We start from the raw sequence: 19,537 nt of genomic DNA, 5'->3' as shown, positions 1-19,537 counted from the left end.
ACTTAAATCTAGTTCTACAAATATTAAAAAACCGATATTAGAAGTCTTCAGTAATTGTTAAATTAATCAATGCATTTCTGTTATAAAGTAAGTACAAACATAATAAATTCGAGGACTTTAATCGCACTCTCTCTCTCTCTCTCTCCTCTTCCTCCTCCCTGAGTAAAATAAAACTAAGACAACAGATGTGAATACTACTAAGCGGATGAAGATGATTAATGATTTACAGGAAAAGCATTTACAATCTGCTTTCAAGTAAATACAGATATATAATTTGATCTCTATTAAACATGATTGTGATGAAGTGCTTAATTGTTATAAATATTTATGTATGACGTTATCCTTGATTTTGCATCTGGATAAAGATCTATTCCAAAAAAAAAAACTTCACAAAAAATTCGAGGACTTTAATCGCGCTCTCTCTCTCTCTCTTCCTCTCATTTCTCCCTCACCCTCCTCTCTCCCTCTTCCTCGATTCCCTCTCTCTCTCTCCCTCTTTCAGCATTTTATGATTTGTTTGCGTGTATGACTGTTAGAGCGGGTGATACCCCAGTCACACCTGCGAACCGACACTAGACCGACACTGGATCAAACAAACTTTTACATTGCTCCCAACAGCGAAGAATCTATCGGTTTAGAGTCGGTTTGGCGGTGTGACTCACCCACTCAGGTATTATTTTTGCCTGGATAACATTTGGCCTGCGATTAGTCTACGGAGCCCGTATCCTGCCCGTATCCCCTTTTCCGTGCGGCCTCTGTGCGGAGGCAGGAGGCGGTCGTGAGATTTTCGTACGGATTCACGGGCTCCGCAGCCTTTACGATTTTGTTTCGCGAGAAGTTAAACAAATTTGAAAAAATCGTAAGCCCGAAGTCCGTATACATGTCGTAGGTGGCATTGCACAATCCCCGCACGGGCATCGCCCGGAGGCATCGCACTGATTGTGCAGCAAACGTACGATTTTCGGTGAACATGGGGACAAACAAAAATCGTACAGAGATTGTAGACTCGTGGGGAATTCGCACGGCCATTGCACAGCTATCGCAAGGTTGTTGCTCGCTGCCCGTGCACTATCCGTGATATTGAGAATTTTAAATTGCACGATTTCCGTACAATCTCCGAGCAGCCTCTGTACGGATTTGCCCCGGCCTGCCACCGAGGGCCAATACAATAAATGGCACGATGCTCGTAGATAATGTAAACACAAACATCGTAGCCCGTAGCCTCCTACGATATCTACGAAAAATCGTAGACTAATTTATCGTACGGCGCCCGGGGCAAATGTAATCCAAGCATTTTGTCATGCTTTTGACAATTCCTGAACCAATTTTCCGCATCGCGAGTCAAGATAGTTTACATGCTTTGGTTACTTCGTCGTTCCATTTGTATTTCCGTATATAATAGACCATTCAGAAATAATTTCAAGTCTATGCATGGTGTCTCATACACCTTTGTGACAATAATATTGTCAATTATTATACGTTGATCGGTATTTCGTTGGTAAATGAGACCAGTCTTTTGAGGTAGGTAAAAAAAGAAAGATCATTGTCTCTTTTCCCCCGAAAGTATGGTTTGGGTTCAGTCATACATGAAAATGAATTACTACTGAGACTGACTGCACTCCAACAAAATGTGCACAGCCGGGTGTTAAAAGGTAAGTCTATACCCTGAGATTAAGTTTGTTTTAATAGAAGCAGAAAATGAGAGAAACAGCTCAGTGAAAGTTTGAGCAAATTACGATAGAAAATAAGAACGTAATGAATTGTTGAAGATGCGATCAGTCAATTGACAACTCTGTGACAAATCTTGCGAGCTCCTTTCTTTGCTCTGTACATAAAATGTCATAATTTATTATAGAATTTATCATACTTTATTTTCTCCATACAGGGGCTGTATAGAAACATAATATTTGTAATAATTATATTTAGGGTGCATGTACGATTACTGAAAATTTACTTGAGAGAAAAAAGGGGGGAAAAGATAGGTACATCACAGGGTTGCCAATTTGTGTCAGTTGACTGATGGTAACTTGTAACTTGTAACTTCGACCCCAAGCCAATTTGTTACCTGCCAGTGTCACAAATAAGGTATAAAAATATGCTCATCTGACTGTAATTAAATGCCTAAAACCCCTTGACTTCCGGTGGCTCTGACCCCTAGACCCCACCTAGGGCCCTAAGGCGGACGGCTTGATGCTAATCTGACGGTAATTTAATGCTTAAAACCCCTGAGCTTCTGGGGTCTCGGCCCCCTTGACCTCACGCCAATTAGTGTCCTGCCAGTGTCACAAATAAGGTATCAAAGTAATTATGTTCATCTAACCGACAGTAAATGCCTAAAACCCCTAAGTTTCCGGGGCTCCACGCCCTCGACCCTACCAGGGGCCCTAAGACGGGCCCCTGCATTCTTGTCTGACCGTTATAAAATTCCTAAAACCCCTGAGCTTCTGGGGGCTCCGCCCTCTGGACCCCAAGCCAATTTGTTACCTGCCAGTGTCACAAAAAAGTTATAATTATGCTCATCTGACCGTTATAAAATTCCTAAAACCCCTGAGCTTTTGGGGGCTCCGCCCCCTGGACCCCAAGCCAATTTGTTACCTGCCAGTGTCACAAAAAAGTTATAATTATGCTCATCTGACGTAATTAAATGCCTAAAGCCCTGAGCTTCCGAGGTTCTGCCCCCCCCTCCTTCGAACCCAACCAATGGCCCAAAGGCGGGCCCCTGGATGCTCATCTGACCGTAATCTATTGCCTAACACCCCTTAGCCTCCGGGGGCTCCGCCTCCTGGACCCTACGCCAATTCGTGACCTGCCAGTGTCACAAGGTATAAAAATATGCTCATCTGACCGTAATTGCTCAAAACCCCTGAGCTTCCAGGGGCTCCGCCCCTGGACCTCACGCCAATTCGTGACCTGCCAGTGTCACAAATAAGGTATAAAATTATGCTCATCTGACGATAAGATGTATAAACCTCTGAGTTTCTGAGGGCTCCGCCCCTTGGACCCCACGCCAATTCGTGACCTGCTAGTGTCACAAATAAGGTATAAGCAGGGGCGTAAGTAGACGATTTGTTGTACCGTTTTCGACTCTTAATAAGCCCCTATTTATCTGAATTCAGTTCCCCCTCTCGCGCGAAGCGCGGAAGCTTTGACGTTTCCTTAAATTATTAGAGAAAGCAGACGATTGGGTGTACTGTTCTCGACTCTTAATTCTCATCTGAATTCAAGTTCCCCCTTCCCCCCTAAAATCTCCAGGAAAGGGGTACTTTTTCCCGCGACAAAATCCGGCCCGAGAATTGTAAAAAAAAGGGGGTGTATTTGACTTTCCACCCGGAGATTCTTTAAAAAGGGGGTGGGTTTTTTTCTCTTTCTCTTTGGACTCCTGAGAAATGTAAAAAGGGGTTTATAAAATATGTTGAATATCATAGAAAAATTGATCAAATCCTGGGATCAAATTCCTGAAATTCCTGCTAGCTTTGAAAGCTCATTCAGGATTATTTCATTTTGAAAAATAAAAACATTGGCCCCAGTTCCAGTTTTTTAATTTTTTTTCCAAGTCAGGAAAAGGCAGGAAAAGCCAGCGAATAGCCGGCGAAAGGGGGATTCAGAAATGTTTGCAGTCCTGAGATGGGGGGGGGGGGGTGCTTTCAAAGGGATGGAACAAGCATATGCCGCGTACCCTAAATAACACTGAGTTCGCTCGCTGGCGCACTTTACGTCTGGGCTATAATAATACCTTGCAAAATAACGAAAAATTATTCTGAAGTTTATGAAGTGCTCGTTCGCGCACGTCGCGCAACTACTCTTAATGATCGTGACATACTGTATACGTGTAGGCTATACATACATACATAAAAAAAAATAACTCATTTCTCATGCATTGAAACTGAAATTGAAACAATCACTTTTCTGTCTTATTCTTCTTCTTCTTCCTTTTTTTCTCTCTTTTTTGGGATAATCTTAGGGGGGTATTTGTACAGGCCATCCCCCCACCTTCAAGTCAGGGGGGATGCATCCCCCTCTATCCCCCACGCGATTTACGCCCCTGGTATAAGATATGCTCATCTGACGATAATTTAATGTATAAAACCCCTGAGCTTCTTGGGCTCCGCCCCCTGGACCCAACACCAATTTGTGTCCTGCCAGTGTCACAAATAAGGTATCAAAATATGCTCATCTCACCGTTATTTATTGCCCAAAACCCCTGTACCCCACGCCAATTCGTGACCTGCCAGTGTCACAAATAAGGAATAAAATAGGCTCATCTGACGATAATATTAATGTATAAAACCCCTGAGCTTCTTGGGGCTCCGCCCCCTGGACCCAACACCAATTTGTGTCCTGCCAGTGTCACAAATATATCAAAATATGTCATCTGACCGTTATTGCCCAAAACCCCTGAGCTATTCCAAGAAGGGGGGGGGGGGGGTACGATTTTTCAAATTTTCGAGGGCCCAAACAAAAAAATAGTGCGCACTATTCCACCCCCCCTTTTTTTTTAATATAACAAAGATAAAAACAAATATTATTTAGCTAGACACAGTTGAGTGCATTTTGTTATCACTCAAATGAGTCGAATTGTAGTGATACGTCATTTTGAGGTCAGTCCGTGTTGAACTGATCTTTGTAATTGCACCTTTACATTTTGTTCAAGAAAATCATCGAAATGGCGAGAGGTAACGTACACTTTAAATTATTTTTTAAATAGAATTCATTTTCTGATATGTATGTTTTTACATAGTTATTATTGATGAAGTTATCAAGTTACTCCTGTTTTAGTATGAGAGTGGTGTGAGATGAGAAACTCGAGAATTAGAGGTTCTTTGCCCTGACTTTTGTCCGAGGTGAATGTATTTGTGTGCGAGAGAAATCGGACGCGACCCGCGGATGTGTTGCCACGTGTAGGATTTATAGAGGAAGAGCTCCGGGGAGCTGGGAGAGTGTACACGTACACGTAGACTGTTCTACTCCCGTAGGCCTACGTATTGAAGTTTGGCTGCAGTTTAGTGGGATGGGCAACGAATCGTTTGGCCGTTTGTGCATTTCAGTTTATCTTTGGATTGTTTATAGCTAATTTGAAATGGCATGTAGACCCTATGTAGGTTCTAAATTAGTTATTTAAAATGAAATAAATTATAAATTACACATTGGGAGCTAATTTGAATTTTGATAATTCAGACTGTAGCTGTTGGCGCTAGTTCACTTCAGAAGTCTATCCAGAATTTGACTTGTAACTCCAGCGCAAAAAGAACTTTGCGCATTGAGCGCTGTGCACTGAGTTTACGCGCTCTCATTGGCCGATCCGCTCGAGTGGCTTCAAATTTAAGTGATGTTGATGGCGTTTATATGGTGCCAATATCTAACATTGACTGAATAGAAGCCAGCGATAGCCAATAAGAAGGGCCCTTGTCGCTGCCAATTTAGTGAAATGAGACTACGATTTGCCGAGATCGGATAAACGATCTGTGCATGCGCTTAATGTAAGCTAGAATTTTACGTGCGGCGTGGAGTTACCCTACTAAAACATACAGAAAATCAACTAAATCTTCATCAATTGTTCAATTACGGTCATGATTTAAATCCCGAATCTGAAAAATGAAGTATCTTACACGTGTCTGTAAGGAATATGGGTACCATAAAATGAGCTTTATTTCAAGTATTTTTCAGATTTAGAGCCAGATTTTGTGTGAGTCGCAAGCTCAAAAGTATCTCCTCGCATGTATTAAATCTATGCAGCCGGACACCCCAACGCACACACGATATCTCTGTCTAATTCAGATTCCAATTTCCGATCACCGCAGAGATAGTTTTCGGCATGGCGAGCTCCGGGGAGCTCCAGCGTGGGATACCTGCTCCGCCTGCAAGTGCTATAGATCAGCGGGGAAACGAACGGCGCACTTCCTATTGACTATGTACATGCGACCGAAAACTGTCTCGCTAGGCCGATAACTGTTTCCTAAACAGTGAAAATTGAAATGAATATTGTCAAGGCAATTCATGATTTTTTTTCTGGGATTCTTTTTTTGTTTAAATAATAATAATATTTGCTTCATGATTTAAACAAGAAATGATAATAAATAGGAAGTAAAGAGTCCAAAAAATAGGATTTTGTCTTAAGTGGCAAAAAACCCCTCCTATACTCTACACTTTCTTACAGGTTTTCACGGCAAATCGCTGCACAGTAAAATTGCATACTGTAATATCCGTAAAGCGTACTGACGGTGGGGTGCAGGTGCGCTTGTGTTAAGTTAGCTACTGGTTAAATCTCAAATCCTCATTAAATTCATGAGAATAATTAATCATTATGGTTGCTAGCCTCACGCACGCGCAGTACCCCACTGTCAGTACGATATGCATTTAGTGGTTGCGGGAGTGAGTGAAATGAGAGTCCATGTTTTTCTTACACGATATATTTTTGTGAGAGCCCACTAAGAGGTCGTTCACGAATGATTGTTGCGAGCCGGGTGGACTTTAAGAAACAGAACCACTAAAGAGGTGACAAAATTGTCCTTCACGTTTGTGTTAAAAAATCTCTGAAAATTCTTAGTTTTTAAAGCTTCTGTCAACTTTGTATAAACTACACTACTACAGGATTCATTTTGTGGAAATAACATTACAGCTTTAATACACAGGTAGTCTGTAAATGTAATTGCAACAAAAGGGACTTTTAGATTTGCACATCGACATAGTGGACTGCTACGTGTGACGTCATTTTAAAGTGCCTAAAAGGACCTTAAAGGATGTCACACGTAGCAATCCACTATGTCGATGTGCAAATCTAAAAGTCCCTAATACAGGATCTTGGACCTCTTGTACAACATATCAATGATCGATTTATGTTTATTTTGTTTATACACATAGGCTTGGTATTTCTGCTGGTCCTGGTCTTCACGGTTGTGGGACAGTCGCTGAGTCCCATCTCTACCCTGTCCTTGGACAGCCAGGCCAGGTTCAAGGCCATCTTTGAGCAGGCCAAGCCCTACGCGGATCTGAGCACGGCCCACTATGCCATCTTGGGACTGAAGCTGCTCAATGCTCCCATCCCCCAGCCCCAGGTGAGTACCTGGGCCCCATTTCACAAAACTTGTCTTCAGTGACAAATTACAGTTTTTGTTATAAGCTACTGAAATCCTTGCTTCTGATTGGTTTCAGCAGATTTGTCACTGATTTTTGTAATTTGACATTGAAAAAAAGCTTTGTGAAACAGGTCCCTGGTCAATGTAAGACTGAGAGCTCTTGAATAGCTGTCAAGGATTTTGTTCATTGCTTCTGGATTAAAACTCCTGTCCTTGCAAGTCTCTGAACTCAGCTTGACGGAGGATATTTCTCAAGAATAAAGAAGAAAACTTTAATATCAACTACATCATTTAGTCTAGATTCATTACTTTCTCTAAAAACTGGATATAAACATTACAGGTCAAAGGAGTACTTAGATCTTAGACTCCTCTTTTAATGATTTGTTGCTTTACTTGGGATGATGTTTACTTGGGATGATGGTATATGACAACAAATATTGCTCTCTTTTCTTGAAATATTTTTTGAGTTAACAAAGACATATTGTTTGTTGGGAGCCAGAAGGGCGATGATATCTCCTATACATCATCACAGAGGTGACATCGTTATGACTCTGAACAGATGTAAACAAGATATAGTGTTAACCAGCTTTTGAAATGAATTGATGGCATTTAAATTGATGTTTCTCATGTATTTTATTTTTCCCAGGAGGCCTGCACCTTTTTGAAGGAGCATCTGGATGCCAACAGTATCCAGTCCATCTATCATGCCACCACGGCTGCCAAAACTCTGGGCAACTGCAAGGTGAGTTTCAGCAAACGAAAGAAGAAAATTTCACGACCCGATGCCTTCTTATTGACTGTGTGAATAACAGTATAACACCCATGTTCATGTGGTATCTGACTATCGCGCTGCTAATCATCTCAATCACACCGCCACATTGACTTTAAACCGACCGATTTTTGGCTATTTGGAGTATTATCAATTTTTGTTTGGTCTGTTTTTGGTCAGCTGTCGGTCTTGCTGGAGTGACTGAGGTACTAGGAGTGAAAGTATGCTCTTCTGTTTTATGCCGGAGGCATTATATTTTCGGGTTGTCCGTCCGTCTGTACGTCCCGTTCTCATGATCGCATTATCTCAAGAATTGATTGATGGGATTCCCGCCAAACTTGCAAAAATAGCTTGTAATCATATTATCATTTTAACAGATTTACTGATTACCATCAAATTCGAGACATGTATGTATCGTGCAGAGCCAATGAACTGATTAGATTTTGGGCTCATGAAGTCAAAGATCAAAGGATCATACATTTATATGAAAAAAAGCTTGTAATCCGATATTCTGAGAACCTGTTAATGGATTACAATCACACTTGAATTTTAAAAATTGCTTCTGTTTTGGTTTGTAAAATTGCTCTATGGCAGAGGCATCATTTTTATAATCCATCTAGTATTCCATCTATATTAAAATACACATTCGCAATGTGATTTACAGACATAAGGATGACTTTCTTTGACTGATATTATTCATGAGGAATATTTGAAATACCTCTAAGAAGTTCTGAATGTCTGATGGCTGAACTTAGTTATTGAAGGTGCTAGTTGACAAATATAATATTTTTTTTGTAGAAATAACAATTTATACAGTTGCTATTTATACTGTTTGTTTACTGATATACATACGAGACCATATTTTTAAAATTGTCTATGGTGGAGGCATCATTTTCGACTGCACGCAGTATACGATCCATCTAGTTAATTAATGCATTTGTCTTAACAGTGAAGGATATTTATCACTGACAAGGAAATGGTATTAAAAGATTAGAGCCACTTCATTGTACAAACTGATTATGACGTAGTAAATTGACATCACTAGATTGAAAATTAATGGGTCATTATTATTTGCCTTTGTAGGTGCCCTTGAGCAATGGACAGCAAGTGTTGAATTCCGCTGTCACCGATAGCTCAGACGTAGCGACAGTTTTCTATGCTGTCTCAGCGCTGGCTGCCCTTGGCCTCACCAGTAAGTATTCAGAGTCTTTGTATCTCTCTCTATTCCTCTCTGTCAGCTCCGCTCCCTCTCTCAATCTCTATCTCTCCATTCCCCACCCTTCCTCTCTCGTATATTCTCTGTCCAACCATCTAGCTAAATCTTATTTAATTTGTATTTTTCTCATTACAAAATTCCTCTTTTCATTGTTTTCATCTCTCACTCAGTAAGCACCACTACTACAAGTTGTATATATTATATTGTGTCATTTTTCACATCTCTCTTTCAGTACTCTATCTCCCATTCCTCTCTCTTATCTGTCAATGGTACATGCTTTGGGATAATGCTCATGCATTTATTCAATAAGTGGAAAACCCGTTATTCTAAATACCATCACTCTCTTTTTGTCTATTGCAAGAAAAAACAAATCAATTCTCTACTAAATGTACATATGCAGAACAATGATTACGACACTGCACTTCATTTTACCACCAATATAAATGTTAAAGTGACTTCTAACTGATAATCTTGATCCTCTCTTGTTTTCTTGTAGTTAACTCTGCTGAAGTGGCAAAGGCTTTGGATGCCGGACTGAAGAAAGACGACAGTGTTTTGAGGTAAGACCTACCTGGTCTTTTGGCAGTAGGCTCTTGAACATAAATTGAAAGATTACGTGTGCCTGTAACTTTTCAAAAGTCATGAATACTATGAACAAATTTGATTTGGGGTTAATGGTATACTTATAGATGTTTAGAAGGGGGTTGATGTATTACTCAACATCATTTTTATTGTGTAACTGACAAACAAGGTCAACACAGAAAGGATTCTCTTTGTTGAAATAATATGTATTGTGTATGTACAGTAGTTCTTTACATGGTTGCATATTTGTTTTGTGTTTTCATGTACATTTAATGTATGTTTGATAGGTTTTATAGTATCTCTTTAAAATTTTGATATTTTTAGTGTGAATGAAATATCTCAAGAGTTCTTGTGCTTGTAAAGTTGAAAACCCTGTATAACATCTATCAATTTTTATTACCGCAGTTCCAGTTTGGCTCTCCATGTGGCATCCATGTTGTCTAATGAAACCAATGTCGATAAATACCATGATCTCATAGAAGATATTGTAGCACAAGCAGATGAAGTAGGAGAAAAATATTTACAGGTGAGAAAAGTGCCCATTTACCAACATATGTAATGCTCATACCACATGTGTAAGATAGTTCAAACCCCTCAAAAAGGGAATATAAGAATTTAAACTACTGCAGGTGTCAATGAATGGTAAAAATACAGTGTTGATGAAGTAGATAAGAATTGCAGTGCACAAAAATAGCCCTTACACATAATGATCCCCAGTGTGATTAAAGATATATGTGATGTGCTCAAGACTTGTATTATTTTTATTGCAGTTGATGACTTTGCATGGGCTTCTTATTAAATTATGTTAGTGTGAAAAGGGATGATAATTGTATAATGGTGTGGGATGTTTCGGTTGCTAATTTGATTCTTGTATTTCTCTTTCCACAGTTTGATTCGTTACAGCAGACAACAATTTTCATAGAAGGAGCATATAAACTATCTGGAGTAGTCAATAAAGCACCAGTTATTAGCGAGGTAAGATATCTGACTGGAAATAGAACCGTATTTACCCCTCATGATATTGAAACAAAAATGTTTTGATTCTGCAAGTTTGCGGAGATCTTTTTGTACGATTGTGTGGATAGAGTATACATGACATTCAAATGCTGGCAAATAAAGGAACTGTTGCTGTTTTCATAAGAGCTGAAGGCAAATCCCTCTTTCCTACACTGAGGATCACAGAATGGCTTTTGACCAAAAGCAATTGTTAGTTCTCTTGTTCTCTTAATATTACCTTGTCATCTCAGCTTATTGAAACTGTTGGAAATTATGTAAAATATGTATATTTTGTCACAAATTGCCAGCTTACAAAAAAAAATGGAATTCCCTTCTCTCTGAAGTACTGTCAAGTTTCCAAAACTGGTTTATACCTTTAAGTAATTCAAGTTGATCAGTACTAATGCGAATTTTGTGTAAAAATGTAACCTGATAATGTTGGTGATGATTTTATTCAATAATCCTGTTTGTTTCATCGTTATATTACAGGTCCAAATTCCATTATTTTGAAAATAAGAGTGAATACTCCCGGGTTTCTCACTAAAGTGCTAACAAGAAGACTAATGTCACCCATATTAAGGTGGTACCCGTTTTTATCCCTTTCTATTTTCTTGTTTCCAGCTGTTCTGTTCAATCTGTGCTCCCATTTTGTACAAATTCCCTATTGTTGCTAATAATCTTATTTTTCTCTGCTTGTGTATTTGCAGGAGCAAGTAGTGCTTTTAGGAAATTACATCGTTAGCAGACAATCTACACAGAGCGTCCGTAATGCATACTTTGTCCTCAGTGGAACCAAAGCCCTGTCAGATAACAAGGTAAGGTGAAAATCATCATGTGGGTCCCCCATGTATATTAATGGTCAAAAGTGTAGCTCCTCAGAGAAAAAGGAGAAGAAAAAACATTTGCAGGATTCTGCATACTTCTTGGAAGATCACATATGAAGTACGGTCTCACGTGATTTTTACAGAAAATCTGATTTCCATAGTGTAATGAAGTTCTTGGAAAACAGGTACAAAGACAATGATGAGTACTGCAATCATAGATAGATAATTATCCTAGGAGGTGATCATTCAGGTAGTCATCTAGTGGTGGTAGTCTGAGGATTATTCATCTAGACATGTACACATCTCAAGAAGGTTTCACCTACTTCCACCACACATGGACCAGCAGTGATTGCCCTGCAATCCTCATATTTCAGTCGTGGACCTAACACTAAACCTAAAACATTAAATTCAGTGTAAACCGATTTGCATCCCTAGCCTGCTATGTTTGACGAATTAAAACTGGAGTATTTCATGCCTGGACAGGGACTATCAGTAGTGGTCAGTACTAATCAGTACTAATGTGACTTCTGTGTAAAAATGTAACCTGATACTGGTGGTGATGATTTTATTCAATAATCCTGTGTGTTATATCGTTATATTTCAGTTCCAAATTCCAGTGGCATTCGCCCTGGCCGGCCCAGTGGCCGTCACTTCTGCCCAGCCCAGCATCAGTGTGCGAGTATCCAACCTGTTCTCAGCCAGCCTGGGCAAGCTGATCGTCGTGGCCACCTCCGTCCAGTCCCAGAGTGAGGGAGACACAGCTGCTAGCAACCTGCCCCTCTCTGGCACTAGTGACCCGTACGTTTGATTTATTTCCTCCTGAACGGAGCTAGCCAAGTAGCCCAAATAATCTTAATAGTAATGCATTTACGATTTTGTATGGAGTTGTTATCTTCAAGGTCGGCCTTATTGCTTTTCTGTTTGTTTTATTCAATAGAAGGATATAGTTGTATCATATAATATCTTTACATGTAGTACGACACCTATGTGAATTAGCTCGCTCGTTACTACCTAAGCTAATACATGCATTGTGCTCAACAAAAAAACACAAACTTGATTTACTGTGACATTGGGTGAGTGTAATGGTCTTGGAAGTTATTGCAAAGTGCATGTCACATCATATATGGAGGGGTTTATTATTCAATATGGTACTTAAATTCTTTTTATATTTGTAGATCTTTATAGAATTCTACATTATCCATACATATACATGTAGTGAGTTTTCCAGCCTTCCCCAGTACCAAGATTACCCTTCATTCATCATTACCACCCCATATTTATGCATTTTATCTATTTTTGTTTTCTTTTTAGATCCATCTACCAAGTGAACCTCATGGAATCTAAGCTGTCGCCCGACTTCTACCGTGTGGTCCTGGATGCCACGCCCTCCCAGGCCGACACCCGCCTTATTGGTCTGGCCGATGGTGCGGTCACGGTCAAGGTCACGACCCAGGTCACACTGGACACTGCAGAGATCAACGTGATCGACAAGGATCAGTCCATCACAGCCAAGACCATGAGGTAAGTTACTCCATTGTAAGATTTATTGATGGAATGGCAGTCTTGCTCATTGTATTGAATATTTCAGAAATATTTATTTCATCTTTGACCTTTTATTTTTTTATGGAAAATAAAGACCCTGGTGTGCTGAAAGGATTTAGAATTTTATACTGCAGGGGTTATCCGGCTTTGGTATTCAAACCTAGTAGTCCCTAGTGCATGCATAAAAGAAAGAAACCTTATTTTTTAAAGAAAAAAACATCACTGGATGAGGATGCATAGATACTATTAGACGATAATCTGTCACTTAGTAAAGGTTTTACTGTCTTAGTGGTAGCATTGTGATCTCCATTAATCTCATCCTTTTTGTGTTTCTGTTTCTAGGGTCAAGTACCCTGAGAAGGTGACCAAGGGCATCGAGGCTGACCATCATCAGAACCTGGTGGTCAAGTTCAGCCTCAAGGACAAGTCTGGACAGCCCATCGAGGCTCACCAGGTATACTACGGTTTATTTATTACCAAACTGTAGTTCATTAACCCAATATAAGATTGCAATCTGATCAATGTGTTAAGTACCTGTAGGGATGAATCATATTACAGAGTACACAGGGTTGTCAGTTTTCAGGACATAGCCTGATATATAGTTAAAAAATCCTGGATTTAGCTCATGCTGCAATCATAATTATAAACCTTTAGGTCAGTAAGGAATCCCATGACTTTTACAAGCCAATCGTCTGTATGATTATCAAGATATTTATGTTTGGAAATCAAAATTCAAAAATTTGTTTTCCTAATGGGTTTTATAACACTACAGTCTATTGGGGAAAATGAGTAAGGTAAACCCGGTCACTCAAAGATTTTTACTTTTTTGAGGCACTTCGTGATCATTTTGAAGCACAATTTTTGTAGGGCTCAATATTACACCATATCACAGACACTGATAACACGTAGGGCCATGCATCTCAGATTTAACATTGTTAAACGATGCGTTTAATACCCAGACAACCTCCTTTTTTTTTTTTTTTCTTTCTTTTATTTTCTTATGTATTTGTTGGAGTGTTCTATAGAAATGTGAGGTTTCCTACTTAGTTACCATAGCTAAAATGCTAAACTGCTCTCTGCCTCTGCATGATTTTTCCTCTACTGCTTTATGAGAAGTCACACCTTCAGAAATGTCTATTCTTCTCTTCCAGACCTTTGTCCGCATCACCAACGTGAAGACCAAGCAGGAGGTCATCTTCACGGCCGAGGCGGATTCCGGCAAGGTCTACAAGTTCACCCTGGACGTCGCTGAGAGCGGCAAGGAATACTTCAAGGATCTGTCTGGACGCTACTCCATCGACCTCATCATCGGAGATGCCGTCATCCAGAATCCATTCTTCTGGAACTTGGTAGGTTCAAGTTGATGAACAATTAGCAGAAATGAACTTTGTCTTACTACAGTCAAACCTGTCTATAGCGACCACCCAAGGGAAACACAAAAAGTGGTCTTTGTAGACAGGTGGTCTTTGTAGACAGGTGGTCTTTGTAGACAGGTTCCTTTAGTACATGCTTCAATGAGAAACCATTTTCAAGAGAAACAAAAAATGTGGTCCTTGTAGACAGGTGGTCACTAAAGCAGATTTGACTGTGTTAGTATTGTTTGATTTATTTGGGATAAGTTACATTTCTTGAGAATCAACTTCAAAAGTGTATGTATCTCATTTCTGTGTCGGGGAAAAAGCAATTTTGTATTTTAAACATTTATTCCTTCTCAACATCGAAATGTTGAAATGTATCTGCGCTTTTGGGCATGACAGGTCTTCTTTCAGTGTGTACCTTTTGAAAAATAATTCTTAAATACATAAATGCATTTATTTTATCAATAATGGAAACCCTAAATTCCAGACACCCTTAAAATATTATTAGTCTTCCAATTAGATATAGTTTTAGTAATTATCCTGGTGTCTGTGTTCTGTAAAGCCATTTGCAATTGACACAAAAGTTGTTTCCTTTTAATGAGCATCTTTACATTAGACAGACTAATACAGGCAGTTGGTAAGAACTGACACCTTCATGAACCTCAAGGAATGTATTCCATTCTTATTTTCCATCCTCATTTTATCCACAGGCCGAGGTGTCCCTGCAGTTCCCCGAGTCGGAAGCCAGGCCCTCTCTCCCAGCCGGCAGCCAGTACAAGCAGCTACCCAAGATCGAGCACATGTTCCGTGTCGCTGAGAAGCGTCCTCCCTCGGTCGTCTCCAATGCTTTCACCGTCCTCGTCTTGGCTCCCCTTGTTCTTCTCTTCCTCCTGGTAAACACGCGTGGAACTTATCACTGTCAGATTGTGTATTGAAATAGTCTATGAAAGGATGAAAAATGTTATTTACATACTTTCAAAGTTGCACCCAATAAGTTTCCTTTGATTTGTGTCATTTCAACTTGGTTGTATCACTTTTTTTTGTAATATTAGGCACATTTTCATTATCCCATGCCTGCACTAAGTATCCACACTGAACTTTTATATTCAGTTTTGTGGGTTGGTTTATGCCAAAGTTGGAGAGTTTACTATAAATGTCCTTCTATTAAATGGATACTCTGGAGGTGTTGGAACCACCTACAAGATGAAAAGCAGACTGGAGGGAAAATGAAGGCTGCTTTGCTACACTGCTGTTCTTATAACAATATTTGAGATGAAAGGAAATCTAATGAGTCCATGTTAATTTGGGACAAGCTGGTTTTACTTTTTGTATGGCTTCACAAAAACTACATACATATCTGTTCATTGTTGCACATCTTTGTTATTGTATTGTATTATGCATTCTGAACTCGGTATTCATTGTTTGTCTATTGTATGTTTGTGATTTTAGTGGGCCAAGCTTGGAGCCAACATCAATAACTTCTCCCCATCCCCCAGTGCCTTGGGCTTTCATCTTGGTCTAGGAGGTAAGCTACATTCCTACTCTTATCCTGGAATAAAAGGAAGCATTTGTATTAAAAAAATGCACAAATTTCATATATTTTTCAGTAAAAATAAATTTGTAAGTTCTTATGATGTAAACCATGGACAGATGTTCCTGCAAAAAAATGGCCAATGTCCTTTTTACTCTCAAAACTTGTTGTTTTTAGATGATATCCCATTGAGTCTATGTAGATTTCAGATGGTAGTTTCTTTCTTTGTTGGCCAGTAAGGTCATCAACCACGTCACAAGCTATATGTAAAATAGTTTTAAACTGAGAATAGCATTACAGGTTTCCTACGCTTTACAAGGTTACATGCTGTCTGAATTCTTATCTCCCACAAACGATTTTATATACCGTATAACTTCACTAAGCTGATGTATATTTGGAGAAAAAAAATTAAGAGTCCACAAGATATCATGGACAACTCTTGGGAATCAGAGTTGGAAAAATGCTTCCACACCAATATCCTTCTACCACTTGTCATATCCCTACTTTACAAGGTTACATGGTGTCTAAAATGATATCCCCCACAAACAATTTTCTCTACAAATTCACTAAGCTGATGTATATGTGGAAATACAGTTAAGATATGATGGACAACTCTTTGGCATCAGAGTTAAAGAAATGTTTCCGAACCAATATCCTTCTACCACTTGTGTTGTATCCCTCCTGCAGGAATCTTTGCCTTGTACTACTGCTACTGGACGTGTCTGAACATGTTCTCTACGCTTCAGTACCTGACCATCCTGGGGGGCATCACCTTCCTGTTTGGTAACCGTCTCCTCAGTGGCATCGCACAGCAAAAGAAGTAGCATAGTGAGTAAAAACAAAAATTATGTACAAATAATACACAGCAGTGAGGGCATTAGTAAGAATTAAACACAAGGTGCCTTTGGAACAGTCTAACATGCACGAGGCGATAGCCGAGGGTGGTTGGACTGTTTTCAAGGTACCGAGTGTGCTAAATTGTACTAATGCCCGAACAAAATGATGTGTACTATTTGTTTTATAAGATTATGTCTTATTTGTTTTATAAAATGATATTTCATAACATGATTTTACTAATGACCGGTCATTAGTATTTGATAACAACTGGTCATTATCAAAATTATGTGTTAGGCAAAATACATGCCTGGTCACGTGTACGCTCTCAACTAATCATTTAATTAAGATCCACGTCATCATCTTGAAATTTATTCTATTCATTCATTACCTACCAACTCTTGCCCCTGATCCCTATCCCTTACCTGTTACCGGGTATCTTTGGCGTTGCACAGCCAAAGAAGTAATATAGTGAGTGAAACAAACTATTCAATACCTCTTTATCTACACATTACCTTCCCCTTTCCTCTCATATCTCGTATCACGCAACAAAAGAAGTAACAAAGTGCGTAAAAAAAACTATTTAAATACCTTTTGTCTTTATAAGGAGAACAGCAAAATGTGCTGAGCAGAGGAAAGAAATCAGATGGTCACACAATATTCACTATGAATCTCTCTCTCACTAAGTCGATACAGATTTTCTTTTGGGTGATCCAACATTTTGCTCCAATTACAATGGCTGCAAGATTTATGTTGTCAAAGATACAGGGTTCTGGCAAGGGTTGCCATTTTGAGTTTTTAGATAAGGTATAGGTATCTATTGGGGTAGGGCAAGGGTTCATCTAGGCCAAGGTTTTATGGCAGAGTGTTTGTTACTGGAGCATGCGTTATACAACCATAGTCTTGATGGAAGAATTGATTGACTGCAAACCTTTGATGATGTTCCTGTAACTCAGGTTGAGAATATTTGACTATCTATTCTTGATAAATTGATGACAATTTTTTGCTGAAAAGGAATCATTCTCTCTTTCCCCATCATTCAAAACTGTGGAAAATCTCATTTGTTTTATGAAGAGTTGATTACTTTTGCTCTGTAGAGTTAAAAATCACGATCAGTATGTATCATAAATTATTTCTTAATGCGAAAAATATATAAAATATATATAATGATAAATAGTCATAAAGCTATGATGGAGATTCTGTGTAAGTGTGTATAAAACGTGTTTGTGGTATGGAATGGTCATTTACTTCTTTCAGCCTTTATATTGAGGCGTGTATCAAATCAAGGCAGAACATTTACAGGCAGTGGGGGGAGAAAACCTTATGAATAAAATTTTTCCATTTTTAGGAGAGTGAACAAAAAAAATATGTGCATCACTCTCTTAGTCTAGATTTTCAACCTCCTCTCCTTAATTCCCCTCAGATTATCTGTCAAGCTACCAATTCAGTAATATGTGTTGGCAAAATGAAGTCCTTTCAACCGTCAAATAAATTCTTAATGCCTATTCTCCAATCTCTTTTTCTTCCTTTCTTGCAGGTTTTACACAACAATAAGAGAAAGGTCATCAATTCGTCCCGACCAACCAAACAACAAGAGGAGAATAATGCAATTTAATTTGAACTGTAATGTACCTCATTGTTTAATTGAGGGGAATTTATATACATGTGAAATACAAAGGTTCAGTCATTACAAGTAAAATATTGCTGTTTTGTAAATTTTTGAAAGTCACTAATTTTTAGTGAATCTAAGAATAGTTTATCTTTATAAAATTACTGGTGAAGGGCTTTTTTGTAGTTTTTTTTTCGCTCTTGGACATTTCAGTTGAGTATAGACGTTATAGAACTTTTGTTTGATGTAGTTAGAAAATTGTAGAGTACCATAAAGATCATGTTTCTTATTCATATGTTTATGAACAATACATGCAGGACAACACAAAACTTAACAAGCAGAAGTAAATATACTAGCCTACTGTATGTCTAAATAAGGTAGCATGTAGAATTTGCATTTTTGTCAAACTTCCAAGTAAGATTGCCATTATTGTGTAGGAATTTTGCATTCTTGATATGTTCAAACCTCTGCATAAATGTTCTTCTTTGCATTCTGGTTTGTACTTGTACGTCTGTGCAGGGGCATCTTAAATGTATTACTTTATTTCCTTGGATTACTAAGGTTTCTCCAACAATGTACCTTGTTCAAAATGGGGTTGTTTTCTTGATTTTGTCTAAATGTGTCAATTCCAGTTAAATTAAGCAGATTCTATTGTGAACCATATTGAAATGTGTGTTCTGTCATGCTTATAAAGTATATTTAAAAAAATAAAACAGATGACTGGATTTCAACTTTCACCCATAATTGCACCCATAATTGTTGAATAGTATAAAATGTGGAATCATTTGTAACCCGAATTGAGTTTATTGTATTTTTGTCTATTTAGCATCTTCACATAGGTGTTGGGCATCATTATCATGGTACAGTCAAACCTGCTTTAGTGACCACCTGTCTACAAAGACCACCTGTCTACAACAAGCACAATTTTTGTTTCCCTTGAAAATGGTTTCTCATTGAAACATGTACTAAAGGAACCTGTCTACAAAGACCACTTTTTGTGTTTCCCTTGGGCGGTTGCTATAGACAGGTTTGACTGTACTACTTATCTGTATCGTTTGATAACCCTGGAATTTATAACATGTGATGCCTCGCCTTGCAAAACAGTGTTTTATTTGGGGTGATGTGCTATAAACTGTTGGAATTATATATGATAGCTTACAGTTGCAATAAATGCAACACTAAAGCAGTTGCTTTCAGTTCTTT

At 38.8% G+C, this 19,537-nt stretch overlaps 1 protein-coding gene and 1 non-coding gene across 2 annotated transcripts; both read left to right on the top strand.

The window, feature by feature from the left end:
- Positions 1 to 4,562: 4,562 nt before the first annotated feature.
- Positions 4,563 to 19,075, top strand: LOC578649 (dolichyl-diphosphooligosaccharide--protein glycosyltransferase subunit 2). Its single transcript, XM_011670761.2, has 16 exons — positions 4,563 to 4,673; positions 6,859 to 7,052; positions 7,720 to 7,815; positions 8,926 to 9,034; positions 9,555 to 9,618; positions 10,046 to 10,166; positions 10,529 to 10,615; positions 11,344 to 11,451; positions 12,065 to 12,258; positions 12,772 to 12,981; positions 13,345 to 13,456; positions 14,154 to 14,351; positions 15,071 to 15,253; positions 15,810 to 15,885; positions 16,579 to 16,719; positions 18,263 to 19,075. Exons 1-15 carry the CDS (start codon positions 4,664 to 4,666, stop codon positions 16,713 to 16,715), a joined length of 1,899 nt encoding a protein of 632 aa, XP_011669063.1. The 5' UTR covers positions 4,563 to 4,663; the 3' UTR covers positions 16,716 to 16,719; positions 18,263 to 19,075.
- LOC115920088 lies at positions 8,509 to 8,580 on the top strand. Its single transcript, XR_004062176.1, has one exon. It is a non-coding gene; the product is annotated as a small nucleolar RNA SNORD61 (small nucleolar RNA).
- Positions 19,076 to 19,537: the final 462 nt, after the last annotated feature.

Source organism: Strongylocentrotus purpuratus, unplaced genomic scaffold, assembly GCF_000002235.5.
Source record: "Strongylocentrotus purpuratus isolate Spur 01 unplaced genomic scaffold, Spur_5.0 spur5_scaffold_7, whole genome shotgun sequence".
Taxonomy (NCBI): Eukaryota; Metazoa; Echinodermata; class Echinoidea; order Camarodonta; family Strongylocentrotidae; genus Strongylocentrotus; species Strongylocentrotus purpuratus.
Note: the sequence above shows the minus strand (reverse complement) of the source record. Positions and strands in the feature narration are given on the sequence as shown.

Bases quoted from the DNA above. Each gene is read 5' to 3' on its own strand.
- LOC578649 (XM_011670761.2), top strand. The intron at 9,035-9,554 runs GTAAGTATTCAG...GTTTTCTTGTAG, and splicing joins GGCTGCCCTTGGCCTCACCA to TTAACTCTGCTGAAGTGGCA. The intron at 12,259-12,771 runs GTACGTTTGATT...TTTTCTTTTTAG, and splicing joins CTCTCTGGCACTAGTGACCC to ATCCATCTACCAAGTGAACC.